The 21043-nt window shown below is 36.0% G+C and overlaps 1 protein-coding gene across 4 annotated transcripts in view; it reads right to left on the bottom strand.

The window, feature by feature from the left end:
• The window catches only part of C2CD2 (C2 calcium dependent domain containing 2), a 115984-nt gene that overhangs the window by 42739 nt on the left and 52202 nt on the right, over positions 1-21043 (bottom strand). For all 4 annotated transcript variants that reach the window (XR_006355673.1, XM_043995688.1, XM_043995689.1 and 1 more), the window contains exons 7-10: positions 16555-16663; positions 8193-8257; positions 7138-7265; positions 2032-2221 (exon numbers count right to left, since the gene is read on the bottom strand). Coding sequence is in view for 3 of the 4 variants with exons in the window: in XM_043995688.1 (XP_043851623.1) it covers positions 2032-2221; positions 7138-7265; positions 8193-8257; positions 16555-16663 (492 nt within the window). In the remaining variant the exon portion in view is untranslated. The remainder of the gene's footprint in view (positions 1-2031; positions 2222-7137; positions 7266-8192; positions 8258-16554; positions 16664-21043) is intronic.

Here is a 21043-nt window from a genome sequence, read left to right as displayed (position 1 = left end):
ATTAAAGTCATCTGCTAATGTTAATTAAAAATTTATACAAGTGATAAAGGCAAAGATTTGACCTCAAGAACTTTTTAATGTTATGTCTTTATAAATCATTACTTTTGTTTACTCTCAATTTTACCACAGAAAAAAAATAGGTTTGGTAAAAAAACCCAATGTATTAAAAAACTATAAACAACAGTTTGAAGCATTTTAATTATATCAAGAATTCTTTGTTTATATTTAGAATTCTAGCAAAATTTTACTGGCATATTTTATTCTTCTACATGTGAATAGTATAGATTTCTGCTATGTATTCAAGTAAGAGCTACCAGAGTCAATAAAATTAAAAATGCGATTTAAGGATTGCTTGATAGGCTGGGAAATACCCACCATGCCCAGGTATAGATGTATACTATCAGCACATTTTCCTTAAAAGAAAGAAATTCATTTAATAGGTTGAATAGATTTAATTTCACTTGTTAAATTTTTCTCAATTCACCTTTTGAATTGTTTTTCCACTCACACTTTAAAATGTGAAATGTAATTAATCTTGGAATAAATAACAAATCAGTAAATAAGACATTCAACTACATACACTATAGGATTATACCTTATTTACAGATGTTTTGGTTAACTAAATACTTGTTTCAGAAGTACACACCCATCAAGGCACCTGATGAGATTGCTAACAAGAATACAAACATTAGACATCTTCTAAACAACAGTTTACTATACTTTATTCCATACTCTAGAGCTTTACATTAAGGATAAGAATAATAGCTAATATTTACATGGTATCTTTTATGTACCAGTTCCTATGCTATATGTACTTTACGAATATGCTCTCATTTACATATAAAGTATAAAAAAAGCACTTTCCTCTGTAAAGGCCTAAAGAGCCAGGTAGTACAGTGGATAGAGTGCTGGGGCTGGACTCAGGAGCTCAGTTCGGATTGAGTTCAAGTCCATTCTCAGTTACTACCTATGTGATCCTGGGCAAGTCATTTAACTTTTTATTTTGAAATAAAACTTTTCATTATATCTTATTTCTTTTGCCTTATGGATAAAATAAAATGCAGTGTCAATCAATACATGTCAGACTAGCTAGAATTTTAGCACCTTACAGATGGCGCTAAAGTATGGCATAGCTGTGTTATCTAAAATCTAATGAGTGTCGCTTTAAATTAGAAAACATATAGCACCAATCTTTGGGCATTAAGTATTTATTAAAGTATATTAGGGTTAGTAAAGAGAAACACATGGATAAAGTATGAGATTTGTCTACTCTCCCTATTCTGCCTGTCCCTGCCACCTCTGCCGCCAAGCCCCAGGTTCGGAACTGAAAAGACCTCTCTCCTCCATGGCTTCTCCCAGAAGCCTCCTGTGAAACAGGAAACAGGGCCATCCACACACACAGCTCCAAGCTAATTGGCTGGTAACACTGGTTGACAGGACCCACAGGCAGCAGATATCACTTCCTGACTCCAAGTCACCTGCTTTCTTTCCATGACAGAGCTTCCCTACAGTATCTTTTTCAACATGTTGGTAGTGCTCTAATTCTCACACCTCACAAAAACACTGTGCAAATTTATTACCTTCATTTTTATAATCCCCCAGTCATCTCACCAACTGTCTGGTCTCTGGGTCAAAGGCCATGGAGGATTTAATTCCTACCCAGAGGAGGGTGTCTTAATTAGGGACTACCCCACCTGGCCCAATATTTCAGGCAAGTTTCAGTCATGCTTCATTTCATTCTTTACTCCCCAATCGGGGAAAGGAACCTCCTTATGTGCTCTCTCATCCCGCACCATGCCTATGCCTATAGATGGGCATTAGGAATGGACTTGTGTTTCATTAGTACAGGATTTCTAACTTTAACCATGGTGAAGAAACTTCCTTTTACAAAGCAAATAACCCTTTTTTTTTCCTTTGCAACTTATAGTTACTAGTAAAAATGAAGAGTCAGGATCAGAACCTAGGCCTTAGAATACTGAAATGATAACTTCAAAACTTCAGAGAGAAGGCATAGATTTTAATTTTTCTTACCAGAATTCAATGCAGGAAATCTAGCCGTTTCCAGTCCAGGATTTGTTTTCATAGCAGTTATAGAAGTGACCATCAGTTTATCACTAGTAGTCCCACAGGGCATCACAGTTTGGTCTTTTTCTATCTTTGCAGAAGGATCAGGAGGAGGAATTTTCCACAATTTTGATTCATTTGGTTCTATGTAAAAGAACTAGAAAACAAATACATAAGTTTTCCCACTTTTCAAAATAAAATAAGTGGGGGGGCGGCTAGGTGGCGCAGTGGATTAAGCACCGGCCCTGGATTCAGGAGTACCTGAGTTCAAATCTGGCCTCAGACACTCGACACTTTACTAGCTGTGTGACCCTGGGCAAGTCACTTAACCCCAATTGCTTCACTAAAAAACAAAAAAAAAAACCAAAAACAAAATAAGTGATGACTGAAAACTAAAATATTTAAGCACCTCTGAAATAATTACAGATTTTTTCATCAAAAAATTAACTATCTAAGGCTTTCTGTGGTAAAAATACTCAAATAGAGAAGCTAAGAAATAAAAAAGGATAAGCCAAGGTGCTGGGCTCAGAGTAAATAGACATCATTAAATTGAAAAGTGTCACTCTCCTGGGGAATATAGCAAAACCAAAAGAGAAACAAATACCTAAAACATAAAATTTAAAAGCACATGAAAAGATCATTCAATTTAGTTCACTCCCTTCAGGATATATAGAACATTTTTTTTAATAAGGTAAAGGAAGCTGAAAAAAATTAAATGAATTTAAAAAATTAAATATGTCACAGTTATTGTTGGACTAGAATTCTTATTTCTAGCAATCTGTAGTGCCCCCAAAATGGATTGGGAGGCAACAAGTTCCCCATCACTTCAAGCAGAAGATAAAGATAAAGAACTATTGTGAATGTTTTAGAAGTGGATTTATGCTCACACATGCACTGGATTCTATTTACCTCTGTGGATCCTTTTAATTTTGATAGTCATAAATTTAAGTCCCCTGATTCCTAGTGTGGTAATGTTATTTGACACTAGGTCAGTTCAGATTTTGAGGAAATCAATCAAAAATGACCAATTCCTGTATCCATCTTGCCATCCAGAGATGCTCTGAATCTCTAAAGTTATGCATGCCCGGGATTAACTCCAGCATGTATCAAGTACAAATATAAATCTATGCAAAGGATCCCTAAAATAATGCTGGAACCAATATGATAGATGTTAAAGGTTTTATATACTTGAAGTTTTCAGTGATTCATATTGATATTCCCACCCTAATCCCATGAACATGAACTTCTTTAAAAAAAAAAAAGATATATTCACTATTGATTAGAGAAAGGCTAATTAAAAGAACTCTGAGGTACCACCTCACATCCATCACATTGGCTAACATGAAAGAAAAGGAAAATGACAAATGCTTGAGGGGATGTGAAAAAATAGGTACATTAATGAACTGTTGGTGGAGTTGTGAATTGGTCTAACCATCATGGAGAACAATTTAGAACCTTAGTCAAAGAGCTATCAAATTGCATATACCTTTTAACTGAGCAATACCACTACCAGGTCTGTATCCAAAGAGACTAGAGTAAAAAGAAAAGGATCTGTGCCCAGTCCTACCATAGAGGTCCCTTGTGATATCTTCTAGATCAGATGTACAGCTGTTGCTTCTGCTGCTATTGCCTCTGCCTCCTTCAAATCCCACAGCTGGTGTTGTTACCAGACTGTGCTCCTAGTCAGCCCCACTTCATTGAAAAACAACAACAACAACTCTCCTTTTGACCTCCTAAGTTGCATTGGATGGGAAAATATCCCACCTCACAGTTTTAGAATTAGATTTGACACATTATTTTAAAGATGTATAGAGGGAATGTTGGGCAACTCAACTAAAATGTTCCCTCTACTCTGCCATTGTGGTTCATCTTATAAGGACATATGATAGAATCAATAAGTCACAGGGAACTAGGTATGAACCTCAATTAAAAGCATTAGGTAACAAAGAGATCATAAAAAAGGGAAAAGGACCCACATGTACAAAAATATTTATAGCTGCTCTTTTTGTGGTAGCAAAGAGTTGGAAATTCAGGGGATGCCCATCAATTGGGGAATGGCTAAACAAGTTGTAGTATATGAATGTGATGGAATACTATTGTGCTGTAAAAAACGATGAGCAGGAGGAATTCAGAAAAAATCTGGAAAGACTTACATGAATTGATGCTGAGTGAAATGAGCAGAACCAAGAGAACATTGTATAAAGTATCAATAAGATTGTGTGATGATCAACTGTGATAGACTTAGCTCTTCTCAGAAATGCAAGGATCTAAGACAATGCCAAAAGACTTATGGTGGAAAATGCTCTCCACATTCAGAAAAAGAACTATGGAATCAGAATGCAGACTGAAGCATACTATTTTCACTTTTGTTGTTCCTTTTTTGTTACTGTTCTTGTTTATTCTTTCTTGCATTTTTTCCTTTTGTTCTGATTAATGTGGAAATATATTTAACATGATAGTAATGTATAACCTATTATCAAATTGCTTGCTGGCCTCTGGAAGGGGGAGGGAAGTGAGGGTGGGAAAACAATTAGGAACTCAAAAAATATCTTTACATGTAATTGAGAAAAATTAAAAATAATTTTTAAATAAAAAATTAAAGAGATATGGATCACCTTTAAAAAAATAAATAAAAGGGGCAGCTAGGTGGCGGAGTGGATAGAGCATTGGCCCTGGATTCAGGAGCACCTGAGTTCAAATCTGGCCTCAGACACATTATACTTACTAGCTATATGACCCTGGGAAGTCACTTAACCTTCATTGCCCAGCAAAAATAAACAAACGAATGAATAAATAAATAAATAAATGAAAGCATTGGGTGACAGCTCATTCAAGATGAAGAGCCATCTAAGAAACAGAGATTCTAAGGTTCTGGCTAAGGAATGAGGACATCCAGTGCTAAGCTGGAAAGAACTGATAGCCCATGGACAACCAGCAAAACATGGGACTGCACTGTGGCAGAAAAGGGAACAATGGAGGAGGACTATCAACCCTATAGGTTATCTTGGACCAGAAGACTGAGTTGATGCTACTAGTTTTATTCACTTAGTCAAGGATTGTGAGAAGTTCCTAAAAAAGTTTTCTTTTTTCCTCCATCCCAGATACTGTAATATAATCTGTTGCTTTGTTACTCCAATTCAAATTTGGCTTCAACCACAAAGAGGCTAGTGTATATTAAAGTAGAAAGTCAAACTTCTGCCTAAATGGTGATACTTTTTTTTCTAACACAAGATACAAAAATGTATTCATTCAACAGGGAAATAGGAGGGAAAGGGTGAAAGGAGAGAAGGATTTGGGTAGATTGTAACGATTGGAATGACGCCACCTGCTGGAGACTTACTGTAGAAGAGTTCTGCCCATGAAGCGAAGGTCTTTGAGGGCAAGACCAGGAGTCTTTTCTTTGGCGTCAGGAAGTGACGCGGGCTAGTGGGAGGAGGAAGGAAGAGACTGGCGCTTGCTCTGGCTCTCTTTCCTCTGGACTCTGGTGGAGAGCGGAGCTAGAAATGTGCTCTCCCTTTAATAGATAGGAATCTAGGCCTTTCTCTCTCTCTTTACCAAATTCTTATTCTCCTTAATAAACGCTTAAAAGTCTAACTCTTGCTAAAGCTTATAATTTATTGGCGACCACTCATTAAATATTTTAGACAGTTTAGCTAGAATTTTAGCCCTTAACAAGATTAAGGGAGAGATTAATCCTAAGCAAACAAACTCTAAGAATGTACAAAAATATTTGGAGCTCTTTTTGAGGTGCAAAGAATGAAAATCTGAGAGGCTGCCCATAAATTGGGGAATGGATAAACAAGTTATGGTACATAAGTTTGATGGAACACTATTGTGCTACATTCATCAATGCATAATGAGTACCAATCACAATTCTGGAAGACTAATGATGAAACATACTACCCATCTCTTGATAAAGAGGCAAAGGACTAAGAATGTAGAATGAAAGAAATTTTGGGAGGACATGGTCAATGTGGAAATATGCTGTGATTGATTATACATTTTTCTAATGGGTTATGGTTTTCTAGTATTCTTAATGCAGAGGAAGGGATTAGAATAGGAAGGTATGAAGGAGGATCTTGACCGACCAAAAAATTTTAATATAAATATATATGTATAGATATACACACAGAGATGTATACACACATATATGTGTATACATTCATGCACACACATAAAATACACACATAGACACAAATACACATACACATATATAAGACTTAACTGGCCCAGGGTCTAAGTCTTGAACCACTGAGACAGCTTCCTAATGGCTTAGATACAAAAACTAGTGTACAGGGAATGAGGAGCTCCATTTTTTTCCCCCAGGGCAATGAGGGTTAAGTGATTTGCCCAGGGTCACATAGCTAGTAAGTGTCAAGTGTCTAAGGCCAGATTTGAACTCAGGTGCTCCTGAATCCAGGGTTGGTGCTTTATCCATTTTGCCACCTAGCTATTCCCCGCCCCCCCTCCCCTAGGAGCTCCTTTCTTGAAACCATGACAAATGCAGAGGCAGAGATGCTGTACTAAATTAAATCAATGCTGTATCCTTGCTGAATATCTATTTCATCCTGTAGTTAAATAAATTACCTTTTGTTAACCATTAGATGGGAGTATGCCATTTTGTTCCATTCCTGACCAGTTAGATAGATTGGGTTAATACTAAGTATATAGCAAACCCTATGCAAACTATGTGACAAAGGCAAAGTAAATTAATGTCTCTGAAACTGTTTCCTCATCGGAAAATGGGGAAAACACCAGTAGGTTCTATCTCATGGAGTTATCATAATGTTTAAAAAATAATGTATGTCAAGTACTTTACAAATTTTTAAGTGCTAGATAAAAGTTTTTAAGTAACCAAATGTATATGTTTAAAAAATAATGTATGTCAAGTACTTTACAAATTTTTAAGTGCTAGATAAAAGTTTTTAAGTAACCAAATGTATACTCTTACATAATTTACTCTAAGATAATAAGAATGGAGATTTTATATTAATAAATGGAAGGTAATACAAATCCATGATACTAAACAGGATAAATCCAGGTTCAGCTGCTAAAAACACCAGAATGTCATACCTCTGCTGTGATAGCTCCCAACACAGTGTGATTACAGCTGGATCCATTGTTTAGAGCAAAGTATTGTTGTCCAGAAGGTTTTTTCTTGAATACATCTATAGGAACAGTTGCAAAAGCAAAGAATAGACCTAAAATAAAATTTAAAAAGAACTGGTTTTAACTCCTGACTCTCACACATACTGAATATGTGAATGAGCAAATCACAACCTCTAAGTCACAGTTAACTATCCAAGACTTAAGGTACAGAACAATTGATCTATAGAGGGAGTTTCCTGTGCCAATGAAATCATAGGGATGGAACAAATGACATAAAACTCCAAATACGTGGAAAATTAATAACAAAGATTCATACCATATTCAAATTCTAGGGATTTTGAAGGCTACTATTAAAACATGCACTAAAATCACTAAGGAAAAACAAGATGCAAATAATAAGCCTATGAACAGAGTGCAAGAAAAATTATTTTAGGTATACCTAATAAAGTTCAGGAAAAAAAATCTAAATAAAAATGTACAAAATACTCCCTATCACCTATTCTTACTCTTTTATGCTAAATAAACTCAAGGTTGACAATTGCTTCACTGTGGAGCCAGTGAAAATTCATGCCAAAATTCATGAGACTGGTAAAAAAAAAGGTAGCTCTTTTCTACAAAGCTAATTTTTAAAAATTTATATTTAAATCAGTACTCTGTATAAATTTTGCATTCAAAACTTTAAGCTAAATACAATCAAATTCAATGTATCCACAAACATGTATCAATATTACCATGTGTTGTTCCTTTCAGTGAAAATTTCAGCTACATTGAATAAACCAAAGATTAATATTTTAAATAAAAATTTCTCACATCAGAAAGCTAAGATTTTAATAGTATTACCTATGTACTATGAACACTGAGCACATACAATCTTCTTGGCCTTTGCTTTAGAAAAGGCTTTAAATTATTTCCCCCTTCCATACCTTCACTTTGTAGCTCAGTTTCCTAAAAGTAGGTAGAGTACTGAGTGCCAAACTAGTTGAAAATAATTCCGCCCAAAGTAAATTGAAAATACTCACTATCTTTGGACTTCTCATCTTCTAAAACATGCAGTTGTAACTCTTTAGATTTGGCATTTAATTCACTATGAAAAGAATAAAAATCATGAGGTGTTCACAATGAAATATTTTAAAGCAACTCAGTCTATTCTATTTGAGGTACCCATATAAAGAGGTCCTTACAACCAAAAATATTGAAAAACTATTAGCAAATTCAATAATTGATGTTTATACTTGCATCATTAACAATACTCATTTCAGGGCAGCTAGGTGGCGCAGTGGATAGAGGACCGGCCCTGGAGTCAGGAGTACCTGAGTTCAAATCTGACCTCAGACACTTAACACTTACTAGCTGTGTGACCCTGGGCAAGTCACTTAACCCCAATTGCCTCACTAAAAACAAAAAACAAAAAAAAATACTCATTTTGGGTTCAAAGGATATGAATAAGCAGTTTTCAGATGAAGAAATCAAAGCTGTCTATTGCCATATGAAAAAATGCTCCAAATCACTATTAATTAGAGAAATACAAATTAAAATAACTTCTGAGGTACCACCTCACAGTTATCAGATTGACTAATATGACAAAAAAGGAAAATAATAAATGTTGGAGAAGCTGTGGGAAAATTGGAACACTAATGCATTGTTGGTGGGGTTGTGAACTGATCCAAACATTCTGGAGAGCAATTTGGAACTATGCACAAAGAGCTATAAAACTGTGCATATGCTTTGACCCAGTAATACCACTACTAGGTCTGTATCCCAAAGAGATCATAAAAAAAGGGAAAAAACCCACATGTACAAAAATATTTATAGCAGCTCTCTTTGTGATGGTAAAGAATTGGAAATTGAGGGAATGTCCATCAATTGGGAAATGGCTAAATAAGTTGTGGTATATGACTGTAATGGAATACTATTGTGCTGTAAGAAATGATGAGCAGGAGGATTTCAAAAAAACCTGGAAAGACTTAAGTGGACTGATGCTGAATGAAGTGAACAGAACTAGGAGAATATTGTACATAGTAACAACAACATTGTGCAATGATCATCTGTTATAGACTTCTCTTCTCAGCAATACAATGATCTAAGACAAGTCCAAAGGACTCATGATGGAAAATGTTCTCCACAACCAGAAAAAAAAGAATTGTAGATTCTGAATGCAGATTGAACCATACTGTTTCTACTTCTTTTTCTTTTAGGTTTTTTTTTTCTTTTGTTCTGATTCTTCTTTCACAACATGACTAATGCAGGATTATGTTTAATGTGATTGTACATAGATAACATCAGATTGCTTGCTTTCTTGGGGAGGGAAGAAGAAAAATCTGGAACTAGAAATCTTATAAAAACAAATGTTGAATATTGGGGCAGTTAGGTGGCACAGTGGATAAAGCACCGGCCCTGGATTCAGGAGGACCTGAGTTCAAATCCGGCCTCAGACACTTAACACTTACTAGCTGTGTGACCCTGGGCAAGTCACTTAACCCTCATTGCCTTGCAAAACAACAACAACAACAAAAAACTAAATGTTGAAAATGATTTCTACATGTAACTAGAAAATAATAAAATATTTTTATGATAAAAATAAAAAAAGTATTTTCAATTACAACGACCAACTTTGGCCTAAAAAAGAGATAAAAATCCACTTTGAAATAGTGGATTTCATGTATGGAATGCTAAATAAAATGTCAGACTTTTTTTCTTTTTAACTTATTTTACTTTTTAAAATTAATAACAACAACAACAAAATTTCTCCCCTTCTCACTCTTCTTCCTCTACCCCTTCTGATATCCCTATCAATTGAAAAAGAGGGGCAGCTAGGTGGCGTAGTGGATAAAGCACCGGCCCTGGATTCAGGAGTACCTGAGTTCAAATCCGGCCTCAGAAACTTGACACTTATTAGCTGTGTGACCCTGGGCAAGTCACTTAACCCCCATTGCCCCGCAAAAAAAAAAACCCAAAAAACCAAAAAACCCCAAAAAACCCATTCTAGCCATGCCCTAAGTATGTATCTTAATCTGCATTACATCTCTGTCGGGAGGTGGGTAATAATATAATCCATGATCAATCATCTAGAATTGTGATAGGTCATTGCATTGATCATAGTTCTTCAGGCTTTTAACATTTTTTGTTTTTACAATGTCATTATTGTCTGCATTGTTCTTGTTCTGCTCACTTTATTTGCATCACTTCATATAATTCTAAGTTTCTCTGAAACTGTCCTCTTCATCATTTGTTACATCACAACTGTTTCACATTACATTCATAGACCATAAATTGTGCATCCATTCCATAACTAATGAGAACCCTCTAGGTTTCCAATTTTTTGATAGCACCAAAAGAGCTCACATATGCAAATATTTTTGTATGTATTTTCCCTGTTCTTCTTTCTTTGATCTCTTTGGGAGTATAGACATAGGTGTGATATACTGAAGTCAAAGGGTACGAATACGAGTAACTTTGAGGGCATGGTTCCAAAAGGCTTTCTTGAATGACTAGAATAATTCATAGCTCCACCAATAGCACATACCTGGTTTTCCTGAAATCCTCCCAGAATCTGTTACTTTTCTTTTTTTGTCAAATTTCCTAATCTGATGAGTATGAGGCAGAGTTGTTTTAATTTTAATTTATCTAATTTGGAACATTTTTTATATTTTAAATTAATTTTAATATAAATTTAAATTATTATGATATAACATAATATAACATGATAAAACATTAAAATTGTTTTAAATTTATTTTATTTTTAATTTGTGGTATAAAACAGCATAATAAAAAGATGGTTGCACATGAAACTACAAACCTACTATGCACAACTTGCTATTTCTTTCAAATATACAACAAAATTATCATGTAAATTTATTTTTTCTTTTTATTCCCCTCCCTTCTCCCCACCTCCACCCTAGAGATGGCTACCATTAGACACAAATTGTTATATATATGTAAAATTATTCTATCCATAATTCTACTTATCAGTTTTTTTTCTGGATATAAATAACATCTTTCTTCATATGTCTTTTATAAGTTAATCTCTGTATTTATAATAGATAAAATCACAAATTCAAAGTCCTTAAAACAATATTGCTGTTGCTTCATACAGTGTTCTTTTGCAGGACATTACAAACAAAATTTTAAGAGTCAAAAATAATAAATGCATTGCTTAGACTACAATGTAATAAAGATAGTTATCATCTGAGAAAGCAATATATAACACAATATATAGCACAATATATAACACTGGAGTTTATTTTAAAGATGAGGGTATGGAGGCAAACAGGATTAAGTGACTTGCCCAGGGTCACACAACTAATAAGTGTGAGACTAGATTTGAACTCGGGTTTTCCTGACTCCAGGCCCAGCATTCTATCCTCTGAGCCACCTAGCTGCTCTTATATTATATGTTATTAACATGTTGTGTGACATATACAAAGTTAGAGAGACAGAATTTCTGGTAATTAATCATTTTATTAATTATCCCAGCATACAATCAACATAAAGGGTTAGTGACGATCTCAAATGTCAAAGGTCCCTCATGGAACTCACTTAAAGAATATATGCCTGGGGGCTGCTAGGTAGCGCAGTGGATAGAGCATCTCTCTCTCTCTCTCTGTCTCTCTCTCTCTCTGTCTCTCTCTCTCTCTGCCCTTCCTCATTCATTTATCCCCACCAAAACCTGAGTTGCCTGAACAAGATTGAGGAGAAAGTTAATCCAATCTCATTATCAGCATTGTCTTTCAGATAACTGCCTTGGCTTAGTAGAGAATAGGGTTTCAGAAAGCAGAGAATCCCGTGTTTCCCCAATATTAACAATTGGTTACTTAATAATAATTTCTCCCATTTCTTCATTTGATTCTATTAAAAGATTTAACTCTCCTCAATGAAACAATAACTGACATAACAAGTATGGGGCTTATTAGAGGAAACAATGTGAGGGGAAAGGGGAGGGGGAGAGATTGATCTCATTGACAAAATCAAAAGGGGCAGTCCCTTCTGTTCAGTAAAACAAAGATAAAAGGCACAGGAAAAAACAAATAACAATTTGAAAATATGAATTTATAGATAATAAACTTTCTTCTTTTGAATCATTAACAGTAACTGGGCCTTGGAGATTTTAATGTTATTATTAGCAATTATAAATCTGGATTTGATTTGATTTGGTCTAAAAATCTGTCCTGAAGGAAATCAGAATGTGGTCTGAGAGTGTTTGACCAGGATAATTATGGCAAATCAGAACCTAATATAAAAGACATTTGGTATTTGGCATTAAGAAATTTATTAGGGGCAGCCAGGTGGCACAGTGGATAAAGTACTGGTCCTGGATTCAGAAGGACCTGAGTTCAAATCCGGCCTCAGACACTTGACACTTACTAGCTGTGTGAACCTGGGCAAGTCACTTAACCCTCATTGCCCTGCCCCCCCAAATTATTAGCTGTGTGACCCCAATCAAGTTACCTTGTATCTGTTTACCTGAGTTCACTATTCTATAAGGGGATGATAATAGCACCTACCCTTCAGGGTTGTTGTGGAGACCACATGATTATAAAATGCTATATTAATGTTAACTTTTTATTATTTCTTTAATAAGATGTAATTGCTTCATGCTTGATTACTTTATATAGGTTTTTAGATGTGATTAGTATATAATGCCAATGGTGAAGAGATGAATGATTTTCTGTGTAAGGTAATTTGGAAACACATTCACCTGAACTAAAACCATCAGATTAGTAAATGGGTTTTGTTTCAAGTTTCAAATACATTATACTGTTTATGGTATTGTTATATTTCTACATTTACTTATATTGTAAAATTTGTTAAACTATTGTATGAGATGTGCTGTTAAAAAAGCAACTTCTCAAAAATAAAAAAAGAAAAGCAACTTCTCTTGTAATGTGGATGTTGCTAGATTAAAAATTGTAAAAAGTTTGAAAACTGTTAGGTCATTTTGTCAGCTCTGCTGACCATGTGTTATAATATTCCAAACAACTATAATTTAAGAGCTTATAAACTTCCAGGTTGGGGGAGAGGCAGTCAGAAGCAAAACATTTTTGAGGAGGGAAAGGGTAAAAGGAGACAGAAAATAGAGTAAATATCATGGGGAGAAAATAGGATGGAGGGAAACACAGTTAGCAATATTAACTGGGGAAAAAAATTTGAAGCAGAGGCAAGAGCAATGTAAGATGATGATGATGGTGGTGGTGGTGGTGGTACTTTGCTGGGCTATTGTGAAGAAAATTCTTTGTCAGGTATCAGGTACTATATAAATGTTAGCTATTATTGTTGTTGCAATAATCAACCTCATAGGTGTTTTGTAAGGAAATCCCCTTTTAAAGTACTATATAAAAATAATAATAAAATAAAAAAATAAAGTACTATATAAATGTAGTTTACTATTAAAAAAAAAAAAAGATGAGCAGGATGCTATCAGAAAAGCCTGAAAAGACTTACATGAGCTGATGCAATGTGAAATGTACTATATACAAAATAACAGCAATATTGTAAGATGATCTGCTGCAAATGACAGTTATTTTCAGCAATGCAATGATGCAAGACAACCCTGAAGGACTTATAAAATGCAATCCATCTACAGAGAAAGAACTGATGGTATCTGAATACAGATGGAAGTATATTTTGTTGTTCTTATCAGTTCCTTTTTCTAAAGTTTTTTGTCTGCTATGTTTTGGACGATTGCACAGTATAACTTATACTGAATTGTTTGAGTTCCTAAAGGGAGGAAGGAGAAATTTGGAACACAAAGTTTTAAAAATTGATGTTATAATTTGTTTTTACATGTAACGTGGGGGAAATTCTAAATAAATAAATAAATAGAGGAAAAAATGAAATAGGTATAAACTTCCAGGTTTGCCTATATTTAAGAGGAAGTTTCAAATAAAATTATTTAGCTATCACTTATGAAAATTTTGAGATTGTTAACTGTTATATTTGGAAGTTTATAGCAATTGGCCACTGTTGTTTGTCAAGGAATTTGAATGAACTATCACATATTCACTATGTGAGATTCCAGAATTTAATTATTTTCTTGATTTCTAGTGACATAGTTCATACCAGGATGAGTTTATGCTCTAAGAGAAGACAAAATGAAGAAAACAATATTAAATAAAATTTTAAAGGCATGGAAAACTTTGTTATTGTGATAAGGGTAATTTAATTGGACATACTTTTGGTATTGCTTCACTTAGAAATACTCAATCTCTCTATTGAAAACGCTCTTTGACAAAAAGGAGGTAGTAATTAGGAAATTATGGTAATTTTAATTTATTTTGTTTTTATGATACTTTTAGGATTTATTTATTTATTTATGCCAACGGGGGGGGGGGGGGTGTTTTTTAAAAAAATTTTTTTTGCCAACTTAGTTTTGATAAATTCCAATTTGAAGGAATTATTTTTGCTTTAAAGTTGAATGAGATCTCTATAAGTTTAGAGGTTTCCAACTAATTGACTTCATTATTCTAATAACTACTTTCTGTGATGAAATAATGAGATTTAGCAGATACTCAAAGACCCACCTGGAGATTAATCTAGACTGATTGAATCAAGTGAGAGTGATTAACTGCTGATTAGCCTACTTCAAGTTAACTGGATTGTAATCACACTTTGAGAACTCCTTCAGAACCAGTGGATTTGATGATGCCAACCAGTGTGTAAGGACCGCCTCTGTTCCAGACCTATAAAAAGCTTCCACAATCAGTTTGCTGGAGAGAGTTTGTGATTGGGGGGGCAGGGCAATGAGGGTTAAGTGACTTGCCCAGGTTCACACAGCTAGTAAGTGTCTAGTCCTTCTGTTATTAGTGAAATTTTACTGTTTGAGGAGAAAACCTTTTTTGGGATGCTGAATGATCTTTTTAAGTTTCATTCTTAGGTTTGTTCTATCCTTGGGTCAACCTTAAATGGGCACTTTGGAAAAAAAAATCAGGAGTCAGCAAGCAGCTCAATGGCAGCGACATCTGAGATCTAAAATGAGCAAATATCTGTCTCTGGAAATAAGGTAGGGAGGTTACCTTGGGAAGGTTAAGGTTGGACTCTTCTTAATTCATTTTCCCATATAAGAAGTCTGTCCCTTTGATTTCATATATGCTGGGATACTTATAGTAGTGTATGCTTAGAAGAGCAGTTTTTTGTTTTGTTTTTTTGCAGGGCAATGGGGGTTAAGTAACTTGCCCAGGTCACACAGCTAGTAATAGAGGAGCAGTTTTGATGCTGTTATAACCATGTCCCTGCTTCTAGTTCTTATAGCAAATTTATTTTTCTTTCTTTCTTTTTTTTTTTTTTAGTGAGGCAATTGGGGTTAAGTGACTTGCCCAGGGTCACACAGCTAGTAAGTGTTAAGTGTCTGAGGCTGGATTTGAACTCAGGTATTCCTGACTCCAGGGCCGGTGCTCTATCCATTGCGATACCTAGCTGCCCCTGCAAATTTCTATTATTGGAGTAGGGAAATAGTAGAAGTTTGCCATTGTGACACTGACTCTATTAGTTATTAGATTAATACTAAGGCATCTGTATCAGAGTGGCAAATATAACAAAAAAAGGAAAATATTGGATGTTGGAGGGGATGTGGGAAAGCTGGGATGCTAATCCACTGTTGTTGGTGTTGTGAAAAGATCCAACCATTCTGCAGAGCAATTTGGAACTATGCCCAAAGGGCTGTAGAACTGTGTATACCCTTTGATCCAGTATTACCGCTGCTAGACATTCCCAAAAAGAGAAAAAGCCTTATTTCTACAAAAATATTTATACCAGCTCTGTTTGTAGTGGCCCTAGCTCCTGGCTATGAGTGTGGCTCATTGCACATATTTTCAGAATTTTTCAATATAATGATAAATTAGCTAATTTTTTTTCTCCTCTTTTTTCTTCTTGTCTCTGAAAATACTTTTTGATATATGGGATAACTTTCTGGAAAGGGAAAGGAAAGGGATACTGGGGAAAAGTATGGTAATGTAAACAAAATCACATCAATTAAAAAATGATTTTCAAAAATCAATCTCAAGAACTAACACTTAAGAGAACACATCTTTCTATCAAAGACATCACTCTCACTAATGTATTTCAAACTAATTCACAAACTGAACAAGATACTCCATTTCTTCCACACAAACCAACAATTCTCTCCCATTTTTTACATTTTTATTTTTTTGGTGTGGGGCAATGAGGGTTAAGTGAGTTGCCCAGGGTCACATAGCCAGTAAGTGTCAAGTGCCTGAGGTCAGATCTGAACTCAGGTCCTCCTGAATCCAGGCCTGGTGTTTTATCCACTGTGCCACCTAGCTGCCCCATTTCTCTCCCATTTTTGCACAAAGTTAATAGTTTTATTACCTCAAAGCTGATTATACTAAAGACCCCACCCTGAAGTGTGTTGTCTGTTGGTATACTCACAAAGTGAATTCCTCATCCCAAGTGAAGTTTGTGGTACTTTTGGTTGCTGAGCTGAAGAACTTCTGAAGTGGATCATTTAACTGAGTTAGAAATACACAGTTAAGGCTACCTACAATGAAAAGAGTGACATTTTATAGTTTCCACAAAATACCCCAAACATAGTTCAGTTGCAAAACCCAAGAAATGGGAAAAATTGCTAAATTTTAGCCAAAATGAATGGCAAGACACCATTTCCTTATGCTGGAAATTTGGACTATGTGCTCTGAAGATGACAGGAGCTATGTGAATGAGACAAGTTACCAACTGTATGGAATCTTCTTTGAAAAAAAACCTCCTTAAAATGCCATGTGATTCAAACTTTTAAGCTCTGCTTGTCCATAATTGTGTACTTTTCATTTAAACAGCTTTCCCTATTGGGAAATTTTTAGTTGTTGAATGTCTAAAAATTCCTGAGAGTATTTTTACCCTTACATTTTCTGTGGAATAATAATAACAACAACTACATATGCACATAGACAAATATATAGAAATTGCCATGTAGATTAATAGATATGTAGAGAGAGAGATAAAAATCACATCCCCTATCTGAGAATAAATTGAGTATTGAACTATATAGTTTGCTTGTATTAGGTTAATAGTTTAAAATTCATAAAACCAAAGATCTACCATACAAAGATCCTACCTTTCAAATTTATATCCTACCTTTCAATTTATATGAAGAAATGAAAAATGTGTTATGATTTAGGGAGAAAAATGCCTGGGATGAGAATAAATATTCAGAATATAATTTTGTATTGTAACTTGATCACTGGAACTGAATTTTTTTAAATGATAAAAGTATTTTATTATTTTCCAGTTATATGTAAAGATAGTTTTCAACATTTGCTTTTATAAGATTTCGAATTCCAAATTTTTCTCCCTCCTTCCTTTCTCTCCTTTCTCCCCAAGACATAAAGCAAACTGACATAGGTTATATATTTCTCTATTAGTCATGTTGTGAAAGAAGAATCAGAACAAAAAGGGAAAACCTCAAAAGAACAAAAAACAAAAAGAGAAACAGTATGGTTCAATCTGCATCCAGATTCCTCGGTTCTTTTTTCTGGATTTGGAGAGGATTTTCCATCATGAGTCCTATGGAATTATCTTAGATCACTGTATTGCTGAGAAGAGATATGTCTATCAGAGTTGATCATTTCACAATGTTGCTTTTACTGTGTACAATGTTCTCCTGGTTCTGCTCACTTCACTTAGCATCAGTTCACTTAAGTCTTTCCAGGTTTTTCTGAAATCTGCCTGCTCATTATTTCTTTTTTGTTTTTGTTTTTGTTTTTTTATTGGGTAGTTTTCAACATTCATTTTCATAAGATTTAGATCGGGAGTACCTGAGTTCAAATCCGGCCTCAGACACTTGACACTTACTAGCTGTGTGACCCTAGGCAAGTCACTTAACCCCCATTGCCCCGCAAAAAACAAAAACATAAGACTTAGAGTTCCAAATTTTTCTCCCTCCCTCCCTCCCTTTCCTCCCCCCCTCCACAAGATCACAATCAGGTTATATATGTACAATCCACAAGTGTTCTTTTTATCAGTTCTTTCTATAACAGTGCATAGTTTGCTTCCTCATTAGTTCCTTGGGATTGTCCTGGATCATTGTACTGCTGAGAGTAGCTAAATCATTCACAATTACTCATTGAACAATACTGCTGTCACTATGTATAATGTCCTCTCAGCTCTGCTCACTTCACCATACATCAATGTTCATTAGTCTTTCAAGGTTTTTCAGGGATCATTCTGTTTGTCATTTTCTGTAGCACAAGTCCATTCCACTACAATCATACAACACAGCTTTTTCCATCATTCCTCAATTGATGGACATTCCCTTGATTCTCAATTCTTAGCCTCCACCAAGAGTTGCTATAAATATTTTTGTACAATTTTTCCCCCTTTTCTCTTTTTCATGATTACTATTGTTAACTGTTTCCCTTCCATCCTATTCCCTTCCCCATGATATTTATTCTATTATCCATCTTCTTTCATCCTATCACTCTTCAAAAGGGATTTGCTTCTGTCTGTCCCCTCCCCCACTCTGCCCTTCCTTCTTTTGCCCCACTCTCTTTATCCCCTTCCCCTCCTATTTTCCTGCAGGGTTATAGAGATTACTCTACCCAATTGAGTGTGTACATTAGTCCCTCCTTGAGCCAATTCTAATGAGATTGAGGTCTTTGAGCCAATTTTAATGAGTGTTAGGCTCATTTACTGCCCAGATTAAATAGATGACTACACCCAGTTGGGTGTGTCTATTAGTCCCTCCTTGAGGCAGCTCTGATGAGTTTAAGATCTTTGAGCCTTTTCTGAAGAATGTAAAATTCATTTACTGCCCTGCTCCTCTCCCATCTCTTCCCCCACTCCATAAGCCTTTTCCTGTTACTTTCATGTAGGATTTCACTTCTGCCCTTCCCCCTCCCCCAATGAATTCCCTTCACCCCTCAATTTAACCCTAAAGATGTTATCATCAAGTTAAGTGACACAGTGGACAAATCATCACCCCTGGACCCAGGGGGATCCCAGCCAAAACCTGGCCTCAGACACAAGACAGTAGCCCACTGTACCACCCCAGGTATGTCCCCCAGCTCCAATTTTTTTTTTTATGGTTCTCTAGGGTCTTGTATTTGAAAGTCAGATTTGCCATTCAATTCAGGTCTTTTCATCACAAATATATTAAAGTCTTCTTTTTCATTAAAGTTCCATTTTTTCTGCTGAAAGATAATGCTGAGTTTTGCTGGGTAGGTGATTCTTGGTTGTAATCCCATTTCCTTTGCCCTTTGGAATATCATATTCCATGCCCTCCAGTCCTTTAATGTAGAAGCTGCTACATCTTGTGCTATCCTGACTGGGGCTCCACAGTACTTGAATTCTTTCTTTTTGGCAGCCTGCAATATTTTCTCCTTGACCTGAGAGCTCTGGAATTTGGCTATAATATTGCTGGGAGTTTTCTTTTGGGGATCTCTTTCTGGGGGTGATCGGTGGATTCTTTCAATTTCTATTTTAGCTTCTTCTAGAATTTCAGGGCAATTTCCCCTGAGAATATCTTGGAAGATGGTGTTTAAGCTCTTTCCTTGATCATGGTTGTCAGGTAGACCAATAATTTTCAAATGATCTCTCCTGGACCTATTTTCCAGGTCAGCAGTTTTTCCCAGAAGATATTTCACATTGCCCTCTATTTTTTTATTCATTTGGATTTGCTTTATTGTGTCTTGGTTTCTCATAAAGTCACTGGCTGCCATTTGTTCAATCCTAATTCTTAGGCAATTATTTTCATCAGAGAGCTTTTGTACCTCTTTTTCCATTTGACTTTTCAAGCTGTTGACTTTTTTCTCATGTCTTTCCTGCATCACCCTCATTTCTCTTTCCATTTTTTCCTCTACCTCTCTAATTTTATCTTCAAAGTCCTTTTTGAGCACCTCTATGGCCTGAGACCAATTCATATTTTTCTTGGAAGCTTTAGATATAGGGGCCCTGATGTTGACATCTTCCTCTGAGGGTGCCCCTTGGTCTTCCTTGTTACTGAAGAAACTTTCTATGGTCCTCACCTTTCTCTGTCACCTCATCTTGCCTTTCTTTAACTAGACTTTTAGCTCCTTAAAGTGGGGCACTGTTTCCAGGCTGCAGTATCCCAAGCTTAAGAAGTCCCAGGTGGTATGATTTAAGGAGGATCAGGTTCTTCACTCACCTGGCCTGTTCCCTGGTCCTTAGATGACCCCAGACCAACTTGCCAATCAACCAGCTTTGTGTGTTGTGGTTGTTAGCTCCAAGGAGCCTGCACCCCTCCCCCACCTGGGCCACTTCTACTGGAGCCTACCACCTGGTTCTCAGTAGGGGTGTAAAATCCAAGTTCTGCCTTAGCACCAGCATAGACCCCTGTAGTCTCTCCCCTGCCCAGGGCTCAGCCCACTCACCAGACTGTGAGCTTAGTTCCAGATGACACTGGTGCTTCAGCTGATTCAGAGGCTCTGGGGGTCTCCTTCTCTGGTGAGGACTCCCTGAGACTGGATCTGTGTCAGGGTGACTGTGGGGTTGGGCCCAACTCCTGTATCAGCACAGCAGCTCCCTCCTTCTGACCTTCCAAGCTGTTCTTGGTTAGAAGATGATTTCAGCACATTCTTCTGTGAGTTTTGCTGCTCTGGGCATTTTCCTATGACCTTATTTGGATGTTTTTTGGAGCTATCTTGTCATGAGTTCGGGAGCTCACTGCCTTTCCTCATTATTTCTTATAGCACAATAGTATTCCATTACATTCATATACTACAACTTGTCCAGCCATTCCCCAATTGATGGGCATCCCCTGGATTTCCAATTCTTTACCACCACAAAGAGAGTTGCTATTAATATTTTTGTACAAGGGGAAACTAGGTGGTGCAGTGGATAAAGCACGGACCCTGGATTCAGGAGGACCTGAGTTCAAATCTGGCCTCAGACACTTTACACTCAC

The sequence above is a fragment of the Dromiciops gliroides genome, chromosome 3, assembly GCF_019393635.1.
Source record: "Dromiciops gliroides isolate mDroGli1 chromosome 3, mDroGli1.pri, whole genome shotgun sequence".
Classification (NCBI taxonomy): domain Eukaryota; kingdom Metazoa; phylum Chordata; class Mammalia; order Microbiotheria; family Microbiotheriidae; genus Dromiciops; species Dromiciops gliroides.
The sequence above is the reverse complement of the archived record's forward strand: the minus strand, read 5'-3'. Positions and strand labels throughout refer to the sequence as shown.